Source organism: Phacochoerus africanus, chromosome X (genome assembly GCF_016906955.1).
Source record: "Phacochoerus africanus isolate WHEZ1 chromosome X, ROS_Pafr_v1, whole genome shotgun sequence".
Classification (NCBI taxonomy): Eukaryota; Metazoa; Chordata; class Mammalia; order Artiodactyla; family Suidae; genus Phacochoerus; species Phacochoerus africanus.
The window spans coordinates 82,848,928-82,873,402 of record NC_062560.1 but is presented as its reverse complement, the minus strand read 5'-3'; the positions used below and the strand labels follow the sequence as shown (position 1 = coordinate 82,873,402).

Below are 24,475 nucleotides of genomic sequence, written 5' to 3'. Positions count from 1 at the left end.
CTGCTTTTGTGTAGATATCAGACTCTGTATAACTTTGTCACCAAAGACTAAGAGCACAGAAGTTGAGAAATTCTGTACTAGTACTGATAGAAATCTTTCTGGAAGAAACTTCCAGAAACAGCACAATTAGTATCTTCTATATGGGAGTCACATGTCAACTGGCAAGCATACATCAATTACACATGCCAAAAAATTTTTTGCTAATACATGTGTGTATAATATAATCCATACTTAAATACAATCCCATACACTTAAAAAAGACTGCAGATTACTTACATAGATAGTCTTATTGCATTAGTTATTAATAGCTCTATTTCATATCTGACAAGTTTTTGGTACTATATTTATTTTTATTAAATATTTTGAGATTATCAGAACACCATCTAAAGGGAATTATTTAATTAGTGAATTAGTCAAAAGTATTTTACCTATAAGAATACAGGGAAAATCAGGTATAAGAAAGTAACAAAATGGTTTATAGAAAAAAAAATAACTATAGCTTCGTAACCTGAGCAAAGATCACTTTTAGAAGAAAAACCTTAGCCTGGAATTCAGAGTCCCTCAAAATGCTACTGACATCATACATATATTTAAAAAACACTGCTATCTTCCAGAAATATGTTTTATGTATGTTAACTCACTGACATTAATTGAATATATAAAGAAAGAAAAAATTTAACCTTATACCCTTCTGAAACCATAAAGAAAAGAAAAAAGAAATCAAACCATAGCATTGAATTTTCCTTTACAATGGAATAAAAACTCTGTAAGGAAATGATATTCAACTTATCACATTTAAATTTTCCTACTATCATTAAAAAAAGGTATTACCTGATTTAGAAACAAGACTTGCATGTTTGCATGACTGCAAAAACCTGCCAATAAATATTTTGTGACGCAAAATGTTTTATTTTAAATAACATTTAAATGAAACTCATGATGATTTGTATTACAAAGGCCCTTTTGAAAACTGAATAAGCAAGCACCCACTATTTTGCCTGTTTCAAACTTACATACTGCTAGTCAGACAAGTTTCTTACCTTCTGTGACAGAGGCAGAAATAAATACTACTTACCTTATTGTTCATAAATGCTTTGAGGCACTGAATAAGTTTATACTGATTCTTCTTATCAATGTTTTCTTGCCTAAATAAAAGAAACATATTATGTTGTACCTAAAAAATTTTCCCCATGGTGATTTTTTTTTTAATGTTTATTCTTACTGTTTCTTGTCCAGAAGCTTTTCCAGCACATCCAACAATAGTCCAAGACCTTCATGGCCAAAGTTGTTAACCCAGCTATTAAAAAAAAAAAAAGTATAAATAACTTTGTATAAAATATTAAATATCCAAAATTAAATTTTGATTTTCAAATTTTATAATCTCATCTTCCTGTTGTTTGTCATTCTTTTTTGCTACTCCCATTGCTTCAAGTGTTGACTCCATGAGGATGACCCAGGTATCTCAATCCCAGACTTTTCACATCTTAGATTGCCCATTCCTTGGTTGTTTCACCAGCATCAAATGCTTATACCAGAATTTTTTTTTTGTCTTTTTGTTGTTGTTGTTGTTGTTGCTATTTCTTGGGCCGCTCCCGCAGCATATGGAGGTTCCCAGGCTAGGGGTTGAATCGGAGCTGTAGCCACCTGCCTATGCCAGAGCCACAGCAACGCGGGATCCGAGCCGCGTCTGCAACCTACACCACAGCTCACGGCAACGCCGGATCGTTAACCCACTGAGCAAGGTCCACTGAGCAAGGTCAGGGACCGAACCCGCAACCTCATGGTTCCTAGTCGGATTCGTTAACCACTGCGCCACGACGGGAACTCCTATACCAGAATTTTTAAGCCAAATTTATCTTCTCCTGTGCCTCTGTTCTCCTAAGTCAATTTCTCTTCCATAATCTGTTAACACCATTATTCTTTGACTCCTTCAGACTTGAAATACTGGCATGATTTCTTGATCCCCTCTCTCTTTCACCTTTGCATTTATTCTGTTCATTTATTCAACACATATTTATTGAGTTCCCTCTAAGTACCAGGCATGTTCTATGTGATAGAAATATAACATGCCACAAACTAAGCCCCTACCCTCACGTTGATTATCATCCAGAAAAAAAGGAGACAAATGATAAACAACTACATAATAATAATTGGTACTATGAAGAAAAATAAACCCTGCTAAATGGACTAAGGAGAGCTATGATGTTTTTGTTTTGTACATTCTTTTTTTATATATTCTTTTCCATCATGGTCTATTCCAGGTGATTCAAAATACTTCCCTGTGCTATACAGCAGAACCTCATTGCTTATTCATTCTAAATTCCATACTTTGCATCTGCTAACCCCAAACTCCCACTCCCTTCTCCCTTCCCCTTGGCAACCACAAGTTTGTTCTCTATGTCTATGAGTCTGTTTCTGCTTTGTAGACAGGTTCATCTGTGCCACATTTTAGATTCCCCACATAAGTGATACCATATGGTATTTGCCTTTCTGACTTAATTTCATTTAGTAGCAGAATCTCTAGTATCTGTAGGATACTATTTTTTAACATGCAATCGGGGAAAGATTCTTCGATAAGGTGATATTTGAGCAAAGCCTTGAAGGAAATGAAGACTTTCCTAGTAGAGGGAATAGGGGCAAATAGGATGCTCAGGTAGTAGCTAGTGTGCTTGGAATATTCCAGAAACTGTGAGGAGACCTGTGTGGTTAAAGCTAAACAAGCAGGCTTAGGGGAATGACAGGAGACAAAGTCCCCTGTGTGTAGAAGACTCAGAGATTGACCAGAGAGCTTAATTTTGACTTATTATCATCCAGTTATGACTATTCTACTTCTAGAATGAATCCTCTTTCATTGCCTCTTCTACCATTCTAGTTTAGCCCTAGTTACCTTTCCTTTTATATTCCAGAAGCCTCCCAACTAGGATCTCCGAGGTACTCTGCCCCAAAATTTTCTCTGCACCACCTAACATATTTCAAGTATTGATTCTGATCTAACCTCAACCTACCTTTCTAGCCTCAGGCCTTAGACCACATGTTCTAATAAAAATCAGACATATTCTCTTTCCTGGAGTCTTCCCTGCATTCCCTGCTTTACCTCATTTTTCATTCTTTCTTTCCAGAAAGCAACTCCATCTTTCCAAACCCATCAGGTTCAAACTGACTCAATTTCTCCATTAACATGTTTTCCCTCTAAGTCCTCCATTCAAATGAGTAATTTTCTCTTTGAATCCCATGTATCTTTATCTCTTACTGCTTGACCTTATCATTCTTACAAGTGTCTTATCCACCTTTCTGAAGACTGTTATATGATCTCATTCATCTTTCTGTCTCCCACAATGCTTTTTAGAGTGGATTACCTACAGTCAACACTATGTATTTGCTAATTAAAATTTAATTAAATTTGCTGGCTTGTGTGGTTAAGAGAATCAGCAGTCTCATACTGCCCAAGAACTTCATAGGCATAAATTAATATATAGCAGGATTCCTGTGAAGCAATAATTAAAATCTTTACTCTACATATTTAAACTATGACTATGGTTCAATTCCATAGTCTTTAAATCATATCTCGTATCAACCTAAGGTAAAGCTTATCCGCAAAGTAGAGAGCTAAATTCTAAGAAACTGTCACTAAGAAATATCCGATCACTAAAGAAAATATATTTTAAAAACAGCTCAAATATTCAGAACCAATCACATCCACAATATATATGGAAGCTCATTTTAAACAAATTGTGCTTTAATTTCCATAGTGGAAATGAGAAAAAAATCAATATGGCATTGTAATGATAATTGGCAGCAAGCTCCTACTCAATTGAGGCAAGTAATCAACCAGCACAATTAGCTATTTTCTTTAAAGACTCTCAATAATCAGTGGGGTGGTGGTAGAAGGATAAAAGGACATCAGCCCTCTAAGCATAAAATACCGTATTTCTACCACAGAGAGAAATCAGCAGATAGCATTACAGCAAAAAATACCCTGTGGCAACCTTAAAATAATAGGAATTCTGAACCAATTTATGTATAAAGCCCGCGGTATGTGCTTTGGCATTTGGGAAGATGAAATAATCTATGATTTCCTTATATTTAACACTTAGAAATTGTTTTAAGATTATAAATTTTCTTCATCCCTTTTTATACCTGGTGCTATTAAGGTTAATAGAATTACTTCTTTTTTGGTCTAGGGAAGTGTTTGACACAAAACCATGATTTCTATTTGTTCACTTGAAATCAGTCACCGACACATCCCAGAGTGTTTCAAATTGTGCAGTTTATGGTACTTTGGTTTCATTCAGTGAAAATTACTATTGGTCTGGGAAAAAAAAAGATACAATCATGAAACTTAAATGCGAGGAGGCAGGGCCGATTTATTACAAAGCTGGCAGTGAAAAGTCTTAACAGACTATGTTAGGCCAGTGGGCAGAGGTGGCCTAGTAAGAGTGCTCAGAGCTTTTAAAGAAGAGAGAACGGGAGTCCAAAAGGAGCCTGTGGCTAGAAGGATAAAATAATTATGATATAGTAGGGTGATATTCAAGAGGTGAAGAGGAAGGGGTACAGCTATAGACATACCTTTTTTTCATTTTTCTCTTACCAACACCATTTCTCTTTCAAGTATCAAACACTTTGTAGCCTCTAGTCAAACTCTCTGTGTTCTGTTCTCTTTCTCTCCTCCCACTCTCCTCCCTCCCTCTCTCCTATATATGTTAGCCAATACAATTTCTACCACACCAAAATATTGTCTCATTCCTCTTTGCAATCAATCCCTTTTCCCTACTCCCAGCCCCCTGGCAACCACTTATTTGATTTGTATACCATAGTTTTGCTTTTTCCAGAATGCCATACATGGAATCATATTGGATACAGGTTTTTGTGTCTGGCTTCTTTCACTTAGTCTAAATACTTTAATATTCATCCATCCCCCCATTCCTTTTTATTGTATGGATATACCACAATTAGTTTATCCATTCATCAGCTGATGAATATCTGGGTTATTTCCAGGTTTTGATTATTATGAACAGAGCTGCTAAAAACATTCACATGCAAGTATTGTGTAAGCATGTATTTTCATTTCTCTTAGGAAGTAACTAGGGGTAGAATTGCTGGGTCTTAGGATGAGTGCATGTTTAACTTTTTACAAAACTGCTTTCCAAAGTGGTTATAGCATCTGGCATTCCTTCAGGAAAGTGTAACAGTTCTAATTGCTCCAAATCCTTCAAATACTTCATATTTTTAATCTTCTAGACCTTAGTCATCCCCAAAACAGTTTTCAGATATGGAAACTGAGAAACAAAGTAGTTAAGCAATTCACCAAATGTCACTCAACAACTAAGTATCAGTTCTAGGACTCCCACCCAGGTCTGACTCCAAAGCCTATTGTTTATTTCAACCATATCATTAGAAATTACTAACAGGACCAGTACAAACTTTTCTATAACAACATCTGGTTGATGGCTCCAACAGTAACTCATTGAAGAAGAATTAGTGGTTGTTCCAAAACTGCATTGAGCTTATATATCCATGTCTAGACACACATATATATGCTTTGTATTATTGTTATTTTTTTTTTTTGCCTTTTTTTTAGGGCCACACCCATAGCATATGGAGGTCCCCAGGCTAGGGTTCAAATCGGAGCTGTAGCTGCTGGCCTATGCCGCAGCCACAGCAACGCCAGATCCGAGTTGTGTCTGCAACCTACACCACAGTTTATGGCAATGCTGGATCCTTAACCCACTGAGCAAGGCCAGGGATCGAACCTACATCCTCATGGATGCTAGTCAGATTCACTAACCACTGAGCCACGACGGGAACTCCTATGCTTTCTATTATTTAATACAGCTTAATTCATTCATTTATGTGTGATAAGTAGTTTTCAATTCATGTTTTTATTGCCTTTCAAAGTCCTAAGCTTCATAAGAAATTTACCAAATACTGTTAAAGGAAGCTATCTGGAGACTCCAGCTAAAACTTCCAATCAAGACAAGGTAAGGAAGCTTATCAGAAAGAATAAAGGCAGAATGTAGCTTGTATTTTTGCTTTTTTTTGGGGGGGGGGGTGGGCTATACTTCATAATCTTATTTCTAGTTATTAACATATTGGTGATTTTGTTATCAAGTTACCTAAGTTAAAGAGTTGTCTTGACACACTACACATCTATGCTGATGTTTACAATCATCACATGACAGGGGCCCAGGTGGAAGAAACAAAAATAGAAAGATCAGAAAGGACAGTTAACATATGAGTGAGCAAGGGGTTAAGATTAAATCTGAACAGTGAAAAAGAAGCCAGAAGATTATTTAGGGAAGAAGAGAATAGACCCACAAAGAGACCGTATTTTCTGATCTTAGGTGTAAAAGGCACGGCCATATCTATCAGGCAGTCCAACACACGTACATTGCTCAAGAAGTCAAAAATTAGAGTTCTTTTCGCAAGTTTACTCAAAGATCAGGAAGATAACCCACCATCCATAAATGGAATTTCTCTGTAAGATCACAGAGTGGCAAGGTTAAATGCCTAAACTTAAGAAGACAGATCTAGGTTCCAATCCCATATCTATCATATTCTAGCTGTGTTCTTTTTGATCAGTTACTTAAACCCTCTAAGCTTGTTTTCTCATCTTTGAATAAGTAGGGATGAGAATAGTCCCTATAAGACTAAGGCCTTTGTGACTATTAAATGAAATAATGTACAGTGAATAATGTACAGTGAAGCTTGTATTAAGATATTTTTGAAAATGCTGGAGTTCTCTGGTGGAATATCAGGTTAAGGATCTGGTGTTGTCACTGCTGTGACTCCAATAACTACTGTGGCACCAGTTCAATCCCAGGCCCAGGAACTTCTGCATGCAGCAGGTATGTTCAAAGAAAAGATATTTTTGAAAATGTTAAAAAATAAAAAACTTGAAGGCTCTTTGAATCTTCTAGTCCAAAATATAGTGTGAATTTTAGGCATAAATTAAAGACATTGTTTCAATAATATTAACACTTAATAACATTTCATCACTTATTCATTGAAAACTTTTAATTATATGAAATATGCAGAAGAATCTAAATAGACACTAGACTTCTTTTGATTTTTTTTTAAAAGATGTCATATTTGACACTGATATTACACGTGCTTTCTTTAACTCATTACTATTCAACTTTGCATATATTTATTATTACATTTACTGCTGGCCAATTCCGAATGAAACAGACTAAGAAATTACAATGGTGGGGGAAAAGGGATGTAAAGAGAAAGTCTATTTATACTTCATGCATAGCTCTAACAGAAAGATATCAAAATATATTAAGGTTTTAGAACAGAAATCTCTCCTAAGCTTCAGGACTTCTGAGGTCATTATTTTTAAAGGGCCCACTTATACTGATCAGCACAAAGGAAAGAAGATCTTGTATTTTATGAAAATATCAGAGGATTCACTGAACCCTAAGCCCATGAGAAAGTAAGATTCTTCCCTCTTCAGCTCTCCAAGGAAAACCAAGTGAGGAAAACTCTATATAAATGTGCCTATTCTGCAAAGGAATAAGATTCTGCTCCCCCACATATACAGGAAAAGGGAAACACTTGACAGTTTCAAAAAATGTCAACTTTCATCCATAAGCTGGAAATTCAGACTCTGAATTATTTAATCAAAATTCATGCAAATATATCTGCAAGTCAGATATTTAGTGAATGGATTAGTTGAGTACACTACATGCAATACAGACATAACAGGAAGTACTGACTGCATGTACCTTTATGATTGGAATGTCCAGATTGATTTCTTTCTTTCAAAAGGGTTAAAGCTAAAATTAGAAAGTTCTATCCTGAGTCCCATAAGCTGTAAAGACAATTGGTCTCATGTGCAGGAGTCCAATATTAGTCATGTCATCCCTTTATCACTGTTTGTACAGTGCTAAAGTGTAGTATAGAAGGTTATGTGTTCTGTACAAAGGATTTTATTTCTCTCTAATGGTGTTCTATTCCCATGTGTAATCCCATACTACAACCCAAATCACTGGAACACCAAATAAAATGAATGATAGTTCAGAGTTTCTAGAGTGAATTCAGAAAGTTGGTAAATTTATAAGATATAAAACAACTAATTCAAAGGGTTGAAGAGAATTTAAAGATGACTGCAAATGGCGTTTACATATTTTCATACCAGGGAAATGTCTCATTTTAGTAACAATGTTGTCAGTGTAATGTTTTTTAATGAAATCAAAACCAAACGCTACTCCTACACCCTTACAAAAAGAAAAGAGGTGCCCAGTGATGAAAACCAATGTACAACCCACTGCAAACAGTATTATACCTTCAGCCCTTGGATCAATATCTCCAAAGAACAGCGAAGTGAATCTTGGTATTTTCAGCCTCTTTAAAGGATAATTTGTTCAGTCAAATCAACTTCATAGTTACACCATCAATATACACATGCATTAAAAAGTAAAATGTTAACAAAGCAACATGGATTTGTAAATGCTATGATTGCCTTAGTTTTAGACAAATACACACACACACACACACACACACACATATATATACACATACATATATCAGATTTATCTATGTGAAAATAAATACCATAGCCTTGGGCATTTCAATGTCCTTCAAAACTATTCATCATAGTAGATTAGCGCATGAACTACTTCTGACCAATATAAAATATCTATTATTTTAATACTGCCATTTCCAGGCATTTGTGCATATTTCTTTGAAGCATGACATTCACTGACCATTTATTTCACCCGATTCATAAAAAGGTTGAATATGTCAATTTTCCAGCTCTACCTCTCAGTGTTTTTGACTTCATTATTGAGACAGATTACAATTTCCTTCGAAAACACCAAAGAAGATACTCCATTTTTCTCTACAGCCCCTGTTTTTTACTTAAGAAGGTTGTACCTGGCTGCATTTATTCTCACCAACAGGTCTCCCTGGAAAAATCCTGCTCTGTTTCATGCTACTCACACTTTTTAAAGAGTTCCTCACCAGGGAGGAAATGCGTGCTCTTTCTAGTTGCTCTTATTAAATAAAAACAAATTTCTCTTACATACTTACAACAAATTGTAAGTACCTGAGTTACATTTAAAAATCTCCCAATGGCAATCTTTTTAAGTAAAATTCTCCCTCAAGGATAAAAGTTCCTTATTCATTAAAAACAATTTCTTAAGCTCTCAAAATTATTTTGGAGACAGTTGTAATGGCTTAAGTACAAATCTGTCAAAATGCCCAACAGTCTACAGAACAAGAATATTTTCCTCTGTATCCACCTTAAAAAATATTGTTAAAAAATATGATATGGTCTTATCCCACAGTAATGATGAAAACAAAATATACAAAAAATGTGAAATTAAAAGTAGAATATTTAATCTACAATAAATAGAGGGAAGCAGGGAGAAAGAGCATTCCAAACATTCAAGCGAATGCTAGTCATAGTTTATTTTTTCATCCTGTGTTTGAAATTGCAAATGCAATTATGTAAGACAACAACTAAAGTCATATTCGTAGTGATATAATGAGTCTAACTTATAAGAAAATGTTAACTTCCACAAGAAAAATGTATTGGTTTATTTTCCTAAGCTAAGTAATACAGTCAAAATTCTACCACACACTCCACAGGACGTCTAATTTCTTTTAATAGTGGAATTTTGTTAAAATGAACTTACTCTTAGAAATCACATTCCTAATCTATAAACCCTGGAAGTGAAACAGAGTTGACATCAAGTTTATCTGTTGTGAATAAGAAGTTCTTTGAATGCAAGTAGGAAAACAGACAGGCATTAGCACATACTTCTGCACACTTCCTCTTTTCCTAAGCCAATTTGCATATTATACTGGCTGGTTCTGATGGGCAGCAGCAAAAGTAAATGAATGTTCTTTCATGGTAATAAGGGTAAGGAGAGTTGAAAGATAATTGCTATTTGATGACTGAAAAACAGAAATACAACAGTCCTTCTCACCTACCAGGTGCAGTTCCAAAAACATATAATTAAAGACTCATTATAGAGTGTGATAGCTACATAGACAAAGATCAAAGATTTGTCTATGTGAAAATATTTTTGTTCTCCAATATTTTTGTCACAGGATAACTGCAACCAACCCAAAAAGAACCATTTCATTAGGTCCTCCTGGTGGATGTCAAAACATCTCAGCAAGTTCAAACGTTTTACTGTCTCAGAATGCAATCTGTACTGGTAATTTTCTGGTCTTTTTTGGTTTCTCCTAATATTTTAAAACCCTTTCCTCCTAAAACTGATAAAGATATTATGGAAATTATGTGAGGATCTGTGTGCACATACTGTTAACTATAGTTAAATATCTTAATACATCCAACTTCAATAAACTTTTTCAAAATATAATCACTGAACAATGAACAGTCAAAATCTTTAATAACCACACTAAACAACTTGAGAATTATTAAGGCTTATCAACCCAAATTAAATTTTAAAAAGCTCATTATTTTTCTCTTCTACACTGATATAAACCATCTAAAGCAATGACAACAACAAAATAATAATAAACCATATGTGACATAGGGATGTGAAAAGTAACATAATGTCTTTTCTATCAAAGGAAATCTTGGTTACTCCATTTTGCTTTGGTTTAGGCTGAAATACCCTCCTGTGACTCCCTCCTCTTTCCCTCTTCTCCCAGTTAACAATTTGTTTCAAATTAGCCAACCGAGAAGAATGTGTGCCCTAAACTGACAGATGGGAAGGGGACAGGTATATCACCTGCGTTAGGGATAAATAGGGAGGGTCTTTTCTTCTAAGCGTGCACTTTTTGAGTACCCGTGCCCTTCTGCAGAAGTAAAGAGCCTTGTACAGATCTCCCTGTGTTCATGTGTCTCATTTTCTGACACTGATGATCCGAGCCATTTCCCCAACAGGGATAAAACATTTATAGAGTTACAGTGCAGTATAAAGTTCCTAAGAAAGAAATATTAGCTTTTTACTATATTCAACATGGCTTGCGCTCATTTTCAGAAAAATCTAGAAAACATAGCTACTCCTAAAGGTTACAAATTTGGCAAGTCTTTCAGAACATACAAACGATTTTTTTAAAGAAAATACAAAGTTTTAATTGCTGAAGTAACTCTTATCTCCTTCAAAATTGCAAGGACTTTCTTTTGAACAGGAACAGTTAAAACCCAAACAAATACTAACAAATTAACAACATGGTTTTATCTTCATTTATAAACAAAGATCTGTGAAAGAACACACACTAATAAGAGTGGCTTAAATGGTTATGAAATTAAACTAAGTTACCCAATATTGGCTACTTTATTTTATAGATGAAGAAAATAATTTTATTGACTTATCTTAGATCAGAGAGCTTGTTAATGCAAAACCATAATTGGAATCCAGCAATCAATCCTCAGACCTTACATACTTTGCATTCAATGATATTAGTAACAACTAACATAAATATAACCAATTAGCAGTTACAAGTTATTTTTGGCTATTTTCCTTTCATGAAGGAATATCAGAAGAAAGTGAAAATTTATTCAGATATCATCAATGTGTATATTTAGACACATAAGCAGTACAGGTGAGGGTTTTTTAAAAAATTATATATTATGGGTTCCATCATGAAGCAGGGGATACTTTAGATAATAAAAACATTAGAGATGTCCAAAAATATACTTTCTTTCTTCTTTCCATATAACAATAAATAAAACAGTTACTTGCTCAGCATGGATGCAGGCCCTGTCATATTTTAATTCATTAGTAAGGATTGTAGACATACCAGTGAAGTACAGATGTGTAAAGATCCACTTCAAAAGAAGGACGCCAATTGTTAGTTGATATTTGGCCTGACACAAAATATAAATATTAGGAAGCACTTGGAAAAAAGGGGAGCCATGCAACTCTACTTTGGGAATTACAGTTCTTGGTTAGCCTTACTTGCTTCTTTATCTGGCAATGAATGAAGTGGCCAGCCATCTTAAGATTGCTTCTGGAGTTCCCACCATGGCACAGCAGAAATGAATCCAACTAGGAACCATGAGATTGCAGGTTCGATCCCTGGCCTTGCTCAGTGGGTTAAGGATCTGGCATTGCTGTGACTATGGCATAGGCTGGCAGCTGTAGCTCCAGCTTGACCTCTAGCCTGGGAACCTCCATATGCCTCAGTGTGGCCTTAAAAGCAAAAAAAAAAAAAAAAAAGATTTCTGATGGAGTTCAGAACACACTACCCCAAAATATGGTACACTGGCATACTGACTAGCTTAACCTGAAGAAATCTGAGAAATAGGCATAAGAAGGACACTCTGACTTCATTTCTCCCCACCTCACCCTTCTTCCTTGAAAGCAGGAGAGAAATTTCCCACCAGAAAGGTACCTATTCTGTCTGTACCAGGAGGAGGGGAGGCACTCTTATCATGGGAGACAGGGAATGGAGGGTACAGAAGGCTATATAAATAAACCTTGTTAAACTAACCCTTATCTTCCTAATTCTTCACCATTTACTACCCCAGCCCAAACCCTTGTCTTATCAATTCTTCACAAGTTTGTTTCTTTGCCTAAAAGGTTAAAAAGTTTCAGGCTCTATTTACTCCTTTGGGTCTTCATTCTCTTGTGAAGGCTACCATGTATACATAAAAACTCCGTAAAATGTGTATGCTTTTTCTTGTAAATCTGCCTTTGTCAGTTTAATTTTCAGACCCAGCCAGGGACCCTAAGTGGGTCCAGTAAAACTTTTTCCTCCCCTACACTTCCTGCTAACTTAACTTCCCCATCCCTCTGTGCTTTGCCTTAGTCAGTTTGACTATATCGAATTTTTAATGAACACAGTGAACTCTCTTGCTAGGTCATTTAGTTCCTCTGTCAATTCATGTCTGCAAATAGAATGAGGCCTGAACTAGAACACTGACAATGGAAATGTGAAAACTATGCAAGAGATACTGCAAATAAGAAAATGAGCAAGTGTGATGAACAAGGAGTGTCAAAGCTAACTCCAAATCATTGTTCAGATTTCAGAGCCAAAACCTTGAACAGATGAAGGAGTGCTCTAAGTCCAGCATTATGCTTGTCTATAGCTCTGCAGCATGTGTCTAGTGTGATGCCTGTATCTCCATTGTTCTATTTGATAATTCGTATTTTTTTAGCACTCTTCCCATCAATATGTTTCAGAAATTTCCAGCCACATATGTGAAAAAAACAATGTGCATGTATAATTTGTTCTTGCCTCTTAAAATTAACTCCTCTATAAGCTTTGCTTCCTTCTTAACTTTTATTACTCCCATTTTCCAAGAACATTAAAAAGAGTTGAGAAATGCACTAAGGTGAAAACTTGCATCAAACTATTGTCATCAACAAACTAAGACATATGATTTCAACATGCAAAATCAGGACTATTATTTATAAACAGTGCGAAATAACAGAATAAACCAAAACTAATGAAAAGCTCTCACAAATAAGAACTCAGCACAGCATATCCTGCATTCCATTCCTGGGAGAAAGTTGTTTTTTCCAAGTACAAAATATGTCATAGGGTCAGAGAATATCCCCATATCACTGACAATTAAAATATTTTCCCTCTTAACTGATGCTTATAATGCTGACCTCAAAAGAACTACAAAATTCTTTTTTTTTTTTTTTTGGCTTTTTGTCTTTTCTAGGGCCGCTTCCTGAGGCACATGGAGGTTCCCAGGCTAGGGGTCTAATTGGAGCTGTAGCCATTGGCCTAAGCCAGAGCCACAGCAACGCGGGATCCGAGCCGCGTCTGCAACCTACACCACAGCTCACGGCAATGCCGGATCGTTAACCCACTGAGCAAGGGCAGGGACCGAACCCGCAACCTCATGGTTCCTAGTCGGATTCGTTAACCACTGCGCCACGACAGGAACTCCCAGAACTACAAAATTCTTAAGCAATTTCTATATCAAAGAAAAATGCTTAATGTAGTTTTAGTGCTGGATTCATTTTAGAATATTCTTATTCTCTGACAAATGCTAATTCATATAACGGAAATTTATGATAACCCAATTTTTTCAAATCCATTTAACACTCCAGTTCAGCACTTCGTCTTCAATACTTTTGATGAATGAATATTGAAGGTACCAATTTAAGAAATGATCTCCAGGAAACTGTCCTGGAAGCTGATATCAACGGTGGTATGGTAACAAAGCCTTGTGCCATGGAAAACTAGAGCAATAACCAGAATTCAGGCAGCATCCTCCAAAAGACACAGAATTAGACCCAATCTGCATATTTTCAGTAACGCTGGAAGCTGCAGAACAGACCTAACAAATAGAGGAGTGGGGTGATTTGGGGCATATGAAGGCTTGAGATTCATTTTCCTATGACAGGCTACTAAGCTATCTCATTTGAAGTTTGTTTTTCAAAGTCCACTACAATGTTATTCTGCCTTCTATGTTCTCCCTCCATGGATTCCACCTCAACAGAATACCTTCAGGTTTACGCTGCCTGACACAAGAAGTTACACACCTATAGCTTTGCTGACCAGGTGGGAAATCTCCCCAAATTAGCCATCCATTACCTAACACCAGTCGAACAGCTGGGATCATAGAGTAAACACTGTTATCTAGTGCACATGGATCTTCTTTCAATCGACCACACAGAATACCTACACTCCAGGTGCTAGCTGGCATCTAAATTGTGAATTGTCAGCTATCCAGCTCCTATCAAAAGTCCAGCTGAGATGATAGATAGTCCAAAGGGAAAGCCTCAGGGATATTTCTCAAGCACACCTTGGTAGCAGCTTAGATTATGGGGAAGCTGTATACTCTGAGTCTTTGTAGAAACATCAGGAATTTTTTTTATCTCAAGCCCCCATGTAGGAAACGGACATTCACTGAAATCCTCTGTACTTTATGGAAAACTATCAAAGACTCACTCTACTGTGGTATTCAATACCTCTTGTTTAAAGAATCACAAAATAAAATTCTGAGTTTAGAATTAGAAAGAATGTCCTTCCCTGAAAAATGAATGTACTGTCATTCATCAGAAAACAGCTATATCTGTCAATACCCTGCCTTTCCTCCTCCTTGGCTACAGGGAAAACTGGAACTATTTTATACTCTAATCATTACCTGGGAGTTCCCATGGTGGCGCAGAGGTAACGAACCTGACTAGTATCCATGAGGACACAGGTTCAGTCCTTGGCCTCGTTCAGTGGACTAAGGATTCAGTGTTGCCCTGAGCTGCGGCAGGTTGCAGATGCAGCTCGGATCTCGCATTGCTGTGGTTATGGCATAGGCAGGCAGCAACAGCTCCGATTCGAGCCCTGGTCTAGGAACTTCCATATGCCCTGGGTGTGGCCCTAAAAAGGCAAAAAAAAAAAATCGTTACCTGGCATTGTCCTAGGCTTTTTGAAAGTTCCTCGTTTATATGGAGCTTGTATTTTTACCCTCATCTCAATAGTGGTGGAATATCTGCATCTCTTCTTTGTATGTGTCTAAGACATTTAGTAAAGTTAATTCATATAAATCAAAGTAAAAATATTTCAAATGACTCATATTTACAAGCATTTTCTACCCAAGGCTAATTTTGAATATCTATAAAATATAATAAAATGCATATAAAATATTCTCAATGGAAGAAGTTAGCCTTCTATTAAGAAATCCATTTAATGTGCCTAGACTCTGCTGCTAGATTTTATATACATTTATAATTACATGTCCAGTCACAAGTTTCTAAAATTGTAGACAACTATTATATATACACATCAGTTCTCAAATTTAAAACATATCATTTATATGAGAAAATGCACTACCTTGGTCAAGCTTCATATGTTATATAATAATAAAATTAATGCCAACAGAGGAACCATCATTTATTCTGCCTGAATTTCTATAACAATTTCTCCTACTAAAATAATACTTCAGAAATTTGAATCAGTATTGCCTGTTCCCATGTTCTTCTTTTTGAAAATAATAGAGGACACATAACTCTGGTTTGGTCCTATTATGAGATGTAATATTGGATCTTCCTTAAATTAAAATTCTGTTTTGAAGCTAATATTATAAAATTAAAATCCAATGTCACTGAATATTTAAAGAACCAACTTAGCTAAATGAGCGAATATGGTTGCTGTTAAAGCAAACTGTTGACCAAGATTTTAAAAGAAAGCATAAAGTTTGACAAAACTGCTCTGAATTTACTATTTTCTATTCTATGTAAAAACGTACTAGAGTCTTGTAAAATGATGTATGCATTTGAACTTGCATTTGAAAGTTAAAGTGAACAAATCTAAAATATCACCCTGCTTTCACAATACTGCACGTAATACTGCCTTATGAGATGTGCTCACAATTTTAAGTCCTGTTCACATTTCTGCACCATAAAAAATTGTCCTCATTATTCTGTTTTTCATAGGTAGTCCAACACAAAATGTTCTAAGAGTATTGATCTGCACCTAACCTTATATTAACTTTCTAAGTGGTGTCAGCTGCTTTGCCAAGCTTTTAATAAGTTTAATACAGGCTGTTCAAGTAGTTATTAACACTCATAACTCAAAGTACTTTCTTTTCCTAATTTGTATTACTGTCAAGAGTCGGCTATTTTCACTACGATGATTATCTTCGAATGCATATTAATGTGCTAGAAAAAATATTTTAAATCTAATGGGAAGTTAGAAAACATCAAGTAAAAACAAATACACCGGAGGTAATGCAAATAACTACATATACAGAAACTCTGAAAGATATTTTAGCTGTTTTTACCTGCTCGAAAACATTGGCTGAGGAAGCTATGGTCACAGAAAGGAAATATACACACTGTGCCATGAATCTGGCAGATAACGAAGATTCCAAGTGAAACAGAAAAAACAGTTTCCTAGTCGGGTAAAATACCCTTCAAGCTATAAAGCAATTTCAACGACAACTCTGAAAGAATTCTACACAATCACAACTCTCATACTATTCTTCAAACCAGTATTTGTTGTTTTTGTCATGTGTTGAGAAAGCTTAGTGACAATGATTTATTGCTACACCTTTCTTTGGATCTTCATAAAATGTATTGCCAAATACCTATACATTGTGTAATGGGTTGTCTGGGAATAAATTTGTCCAAAGTCACTGGTCATTTCTCAGCAGGCACTACTTCCTCTCATAAATTTTAGTAAAGGAATATGGACAGCAATCTGTAAATAACATAGTTCTCATTCTGAAACACACAGACCACGCTTATGTGCAAAATCTAACACAATCTGTGATGGCAGATTGGGATTTACTTTATAGTCGAAACTCATGGATTTTTAGGGTATTAAATAGAGTTGTAAACATTCTATTTCATTAACTCACCATACAACCATAAAAAGATCATTGTGGAAAGCATGCTACGTTGTCTGTAGCTGATGAATATGGTTCAAATCAAACCAATAGGTTTCATTCCTGTGTGGAGGATGTTAGCTCCATTCTTTTTCTCTGATTACATCTAAAAATGCATGGCCACAAAATAGAGCCAGATTAATGCAAATTCATTCTTACTGCCAGAGAAGCATAGGTTGTTATTGATGGTGGGTCAATATCTACATCAAATCACACATTACTGTATATAAATTACACCATACCTGCCATCATGAAACAAATAAGAGGACAGGAGGGTCCCTTCCCTAGAAGAGTCTAAAATCTAAATGAGAAAAGCAGACATACATGCATGAAACTATTGCAGTTCCTGTTGTGGCGCAGTGGTTAATGAATCCGACTAGGAACCATGAGGTTGCGGGTCCAATCCCTGGCCTTGCTCAGTGGGTTAAGGATCCCACGTTGCCGGGGCTCCGGTGTAGGCCGGCGGCTACAACTCCGATTTGACCCCTAGCCTGGGAACCTCCATGTGCCCTGGGAGCGACCCTAGAAAAGGCAAAAAGACATGCATGAAACTATTATAGAGCATAAGCAGGTGCAGATGAATGTATACAGTATAAAATAAACACTGAAGGAATGTACAGTAAGGGAGTGATTTGGAATAAGGCCAGTTAGTGATGGTTTATAAAAGGGACTTTTTGATCCCTGGCCTGGAAACTTCCACATGCAACAAGCATGGTCAAAAAAAGGGGGAGGGGGGATTTTAAAATAAGCAAATAATAATATAATTAAATTACTTTCTTAGAGCCTTTATTATCTGAGTGATTAAAGTCTGTATGAATTTGAAAGCCATGACTCCGTATGGTATTCTGAGATGACTGTGCTCTGAGAATATTTAGTAAAGCTATTAGTGTATGTGTGTTTGTATATTTATTATTTTACTAGGAGCCGAACAAAAAGAGACCAGTTAAAACTGTGATATGGAAGGAAATCAGCCACGAGTACACAAATGCTCATATTCTACCAAATATCAGCTTTGGAAAATAGTTATGTAACAGAGACTCAGAAGCTGCTTCCTTCAATATGTTAAAGGAAACTATAAATACCTGTCTGGAATTGGTTAAATATACTTACAATTTCAAGAAAATAATGGAACGCTAGGAAATGTTTTAGTCTTATGGAAGAACATTTTTCTCACTCTTCAAAATCATATCTAAACAATAATCTAGTTCCTATAGCTAAAGTAAGAGGATTGGAACTAAGCAAAAGAAAACACAGAACATAGAAAGGCTCCAGTCTCATTTACATATGGAAAAACCTAGGCCCAAAGAGTTCACTGATTGGACTAAGGTCATAGAGAATAAGAAATCAAGGACTGGAAATCAGATCTCAGGACAAGCAGCCTAGTGGTACTCTATCATAGAATGTGCTCTCTTACTCCCTCTCTGAATTTCTTCGTATACAGAAAAAAATTCGTTATACAGAGAACAAGACTAACAAAATTTAATTTCATTAACGATGGTTGTACATAAGGAAAAGTTCTATAAGTAGTACATAGTTCTACTCTTTCAAAAATTCCGGGCTAGTTTATGTTTTTACCTTGACAGAATTTAACTTACTTAATTTTGTTACATTAGTGTTTTTAAGGGTAATTTTCTTTTGCATGATTGTAGTGGGTTGAATGGTATCTATCCAGAACCTCAGAATATGACCTTATTTGGAAATAGAGTCTTTGCAGATGTAATCAAGGGAAGGATGGACATAACATCATACTGGATTAGGGTGGGTCCTAAATCAAATTATTCTTTTTTTTTGAGTGTTTACTTTCTGTTGGTTTTCAGATACATTTAGAAAGCTGATAATCAAATTAGCTATTTTCTTAGCATTACTTTAGATACAGTAATTTAGCTCCAAGTATAAATGGTCACTTTGTTACATTGTTTTTTTTAATCGGTTAGATATCCCCTACCACAATTAATTTATTGTGATAATGAATTCATTGGTTTACATTTTACCAACAAGTCTTTTTTATTTGCCTCCCTCTCCCTCACCAAAGACAAACCTGACTCAACTGGAGACAGTCACCTGACCAGTGGTGTGGCAAGCACTGAAGTGGGCCTGTAGGCTGAGACGGCCTGGCATGAAAAGCTTTTCCAGAGTAAAAACAAATGGGAACCAGAGTTTCCCCATTAAGAATTTGAAATGGGGAATATAGGAAAGGCCAGGCAGTTACTTTCAGGAAAAGAAGCAGACTCATGTAGAGTCCAAGTTCATAATGGAACAAATTGGAGAGATGCAACATGAATTTCTGCTGCTGAGTTGAAGACGACTCATGACCAAAATACTAAGGTTCTAGGACTACTTTGGGATGTGAAATGACCTTCCATGTCTGCCTCCATGACATATAGCTATATGGCTGTCTCTACAATTCCTGTGAGATTTCTCGCTCTTTTACTGCAACATATAACATGGACTCTCTGCTTCTACTCAGAGTAATCCTTCAAAAAATCTAGGTCAGTGTATTACTCTCCTAAAAACCTTCTAACAGGTTCCCAGCTCAATCAGAGTAGGGGAGCCAAAGTCCTACCAATGGCTCACAATTCTCTGCCTCCAGCCACACTAGCCTCTTTGACATTCCAGGAACAGGCCAAGCATTTGCTCTTGCTATTTCCTGTTTCTAACAATGTTCTTCCTCCAATGGACAAATAATTCAAACCCACACTTCCTTTAGATCTCTGCTCACATATAACTAAAGTCAGGGAGGCCTCCACTGACCATATGATATAAAACAGCAACATTCCCTCTTCAAAACAGATCTCACCCTGACGTCTTAGGTGTATGGTGGTTTTGTTTTGTTTTGTTTTGTTTTGTTTTGTTTTAGTAGTATCTGACTTCTCTTACTAGAATGTAAATTCCATACAAACAGGCCCAAATGGACAAGAACTGATTTATTTATGGGATATTTATCTGCTATAAAGAAAAACAAACTACATAATATTAGTGCTATTCACTGAACTGCTCCAAACTAAGGTATAATCAAAAAAATAATAATAGTAAAAAAATTAATTTATCATAAAATGGTAAATTGGAATAAATATAACATGGATGGCATTTGAATTACTAAAGGTATCATCCATAATGTATACAACAAAGAAGTCCCAAATTTCACTACACAGAGCCCTGAGGTCATAAGAAAAGGACTTTTCAATGTGATTATATATATTAAGACAGTACATTTCAAATAATAAAAGCATTGGTTTCTAGAAAATATAGAAATTCTCGACAAGTATAATAAAATAAAGTTTTGTTTCTTAAACTGCTAGACAAATACACAGGTGTTTTTATATTCTCCTATATTTTTGCTGAAATATTTTACAGTGTTTTAATTCACATCAGGCAAATTTTAAGGAAAGAACTGAAGTAAAGATTTAGTATGTGAAATGAATGAAAGGAGACTATTTTAAAATATTTTCCTTACTGTGAGATAATATGAAGAAATGGTTAAAGACCCAGGCTCTGGCATGGAACCTTAGATCTGACACTACCCATGAAACACTAAAATGGAACAAATTACTTAAACTTTCTGAGCCTCAAGTTCCTCAAGTATAAAATGAGAATATTAATAATAATAATAATAATAATGACTTCCTGGTCATTATTTCAAGATCTTAGAATATTTCCTGGGGGACAGTAAATGATATATATTTGTGTTTCTTGGTATTATTTTACAAATGTTTTTAAAGGTGCCTATAGGGCATCCAGGAAGACATTTGGAGACAGAGTCTGAATTTCAAGAGAATAGTCTGAGCTGGAAATATAAATCCAGGCATCACAACGACATACACACATACTCTCTGTCTTAGAACAATGCCTAGCAGATAATAAGTACTATACAAATGTTAAATTTTAAGTATTATTTTTAATAATCATTTCAGAAATCAATTAAATTTAAGCTTATTAAAATGAAAGTTAACACTTAAATACATATAATCAGTGCTCACTAAAGGTTTAATGACTGAAAATAATTCTCAGTGGTTACCTTTTATGATTCGTCATTATGAAAAGTTATCAGAAATTGTAAAAAATAAAAGAATTTATATTTCTCAGATTACACTTAAGACACAAATCTAAATTTAGTAGGTAAAACTATTACTAACAATTGTGACAACAATATTAGCTCTGACTTGAAAAAATTTTCAAATTTATTTAGTTCATTTAGAATCAAGTTCAATATAAATACATACACTTTATATGCTTATAAGCCATAGAAAAATCTGATTCAAATCAACAATTATGTTCTTCAGGCTCCTCGGACTTAAAAATCCCTGACCAAAATATTCAACAGTATTTCCCCAGGACTTCTAATCTTATACTCAAAAGGTCTGGCTCACATACAGGGCAGGACTCTGTGCAATGGCCAAGTTTATTCACCATCTAAATAAAATTGAAAAAGAAGTCTACATGCCAGGTAGGTAAAAATGAATTTTAAATATCTGCTACCCCTAACATGCACGAAATATGCATATATAAGACAATGAGGCAATTGTTTTCTGCCTCAAAATATTTGTTGATTTCCATTCACATCGGAGCTAGACCTACTTATGATTCTTCCACTGCAGTCCAATTACCTGCAGCAGAATCCCAGTAAAGCACAAGAAGAATTAGGGGAAAGAGGTGCTAGGGTAATTAACAAAGCTAAAAAGTACCCCAAGGAACAAAGACAAAGGACAGTTCCCCTCAAAGAATGGGTGAGGTAGTGGGGGTGGTCCCTAGCCTTAAATTCAGGTATACATATTGCAACATACCAGTTCCCAGGCACAAAGGAGGCAAAGGCAGGCAAAAGGGCTCTTGGGGGCAGGGTTGCTATTTTTCTAGTTCTGAAAGAATGTTCCCAGAGTGAGGGGAAAAGTGGCTACTCATCCAATCACCAATTGAGTCAATTCTGACAATTAGGAAAGTGACCTATACATATCAGATTCTAATCTCAGGGTTCCTGCCTTTGTATAAGTGATACTGCAAAAGAATAGTATGTCTCTTAGACTCTTTCTTTCTGCACTGAGATTCTGAGGAAGAAAAATGCCCCTCATCTGTAAGTATGATTTTCCGCAGGGCAGGCAATCTTTTCAATAAGTAGTGGTTCAGAATTTCTTATGTTTATGAAGATGAGAATTTGGGAAAATGTGTGATAATGTAAATAATAAATAGGTATATAGCATGTTAAACATTTGTGCTTTTTAAAAGTGTCATTTATGATTTCTTTGCTTTTGAAAAGAAGAAAAGTTAAGTTTTTGCCTTAGGAGGCTTAAGAATTGGTGATAAGTTTTCCTAAGAACTGGCAAAGAGAGGCCACATTCTGACAGTATAGATTGCTAGCAATGGTGCATTTAAAAGATTTTTCTGGTTTTGCACCTTTTCATGATTAAGACAAGTAATGTTTTTCTCTTCTACCTGTCTGAATGAATACATATATTTTTTCTACTAATGTAACATAACTACTAATTTAAAAGATAACATCTTTAGCATATATACAATTGAGTGCTTGCTTTATTCAGTTATTTAAAAGCCTCACATAATTATTACAACCTATACTAGAATGTATTATTACAACTACAATATGTTATTAATATCATAGAACAATTATTCTGGATAATAATATTAATATTCAAAAGCAAAATACTTTTCAAATGAATTAGAAAAAATCACCCAGGTAAGTAAAGATTTTGCAAAACTATTTTAATAAAACATTTGAATAAATTGTGGTTAACATGCTAGGCTTAATAATATTCCTATAAATACTTTTTGTTTGTCTAACCTATAAAAATAACACCTTTGTATACATAAAACAGAGCATTTAGTATTATAGATAATTCATCAGAACATGAAACTTACATAAAGTCTGACATGGGTGTTAAAATGCAACTACAAGAAATTGTACTTTAATCCAAATATCATCATATTGTATTGGAAATAATCATTAATCATATTTTAAGAAAAAAGTAGTCAAAGCTGACTGCCATTTAACATGGCACAATCATATCTTTTAAAAAACATAAACCAATGCTAATAAGAGCAAATCAATCAATGAACATTTGAACTGGGTACTTGAATTCATAAATTGCTTTCTTCAGCACATCTGAATTAATTACTATATTTAGCAAGATATAATATGACTATAATACACTAAATTCAAACTACAGATCATAAATATAATGTAAAAACAGAATTTTTTAAATCACACCTTGCTCCTTGACTGCATCTAATAAGCAGTTGTCTCAGAAAAATAAGTTCCCATGCAACCAAATAATTTTCAAATTTTTCTGTAAACCACCCCCCCCACCCCCCGTTCATCCATCCAGGAATGTTTTAATTTGCTTGCTGGTAAATCCTATAGAAAAGCCAGTCAATTTATCCATCTCCCTCTGAGCTTCAAATAGAGTTAGAAAAACAGAAAAGTTCAAAGCAGCTGTTAAAGCCTTGAGGTTCCAAAGGATGCTAGTTGCGATCTTTTGTTCAAAAAAAATCTACTTCCTGAAAGTCAAAGAGTCAAACTCAGCCACAATTGGAGGCAGTGTCTTCGGAAAATGAAATAATGTTTTGCTGCTTCAATCAGCAAATTTAAAGTGCTTGCCATCCACAGTGGGGTAGATGTGGCCCTCGACAGTCAGATAATCTATGGCTTGCTTGATGGTTCTGATGCTCAGGTTGCGAAGCTCCCTCTGGAACGCATCGATGCTCTGGCCTTCCTGTTGAGGACACTGGTAAATCGGACACAGCACTTCCTTCTGAGCCTCATCCATCTCTGATGGAGTGACAAGGGCACTTTGCCTAGAGGCCAATTGATGGGCTTTATCCAGCATCAAGTGTGCATTGACCATTTATAGAATATGTGTGATGAACTCATTCATGTCTTCTATAATACGGATTTTCACCACTTCAATGCTCTTCACTTCCTCAGAACATTTGAGGATATCGAACACTTTAGCATATATTCCCACTGGAAGCAAAGCCATCCTCTGCTTTGCTTTATCTCTGCTGACCCACTTGTGGACCTCGACAGGCTTTGTGGTCATATCATCAAACTTGGAAAGAATGTAGTTTGCAGCCCTCTCTGCCTGTCTGATCATCCCCACAATAGAGACCTGGGAACCTCGATTCCCCTAATCTTGAAGACATTATCAACCAGAGTGGAGGTGAGCATCTGGTTCACACAACAAGGTATATAATACCTTG

General features: G+C 35.5%; 1 protein-coding gene across 1 annotated transcript in view; it reads right to left on the bottom strand.

Moving 5' to 3' along the window:
• Positions 1 to 24,475, bottom strand: part of DIAPH2 (diaphanous related formin 2) — a 913,509-nt gene that overhangs the window by 669,196 nt on the left and 219,838 nt on the right. The window contains exons 7-8 of the mRNA XM_047765864.1: positions 1,223 to 1,297; positions 1,076 to 1,145 (exon numbers count right to left, since the gene is read on the bottom strand). Coding sequence (XP_047621820.1) covers positions 1,076 to 1,145; positions 1,223 to 1,297 — 145 coding nt within the window. The remainder of the gene's footprint in view (positions 1 to 1,075; positions 1,146 to 1,222; positions 1,298 to 24,475) is intronic.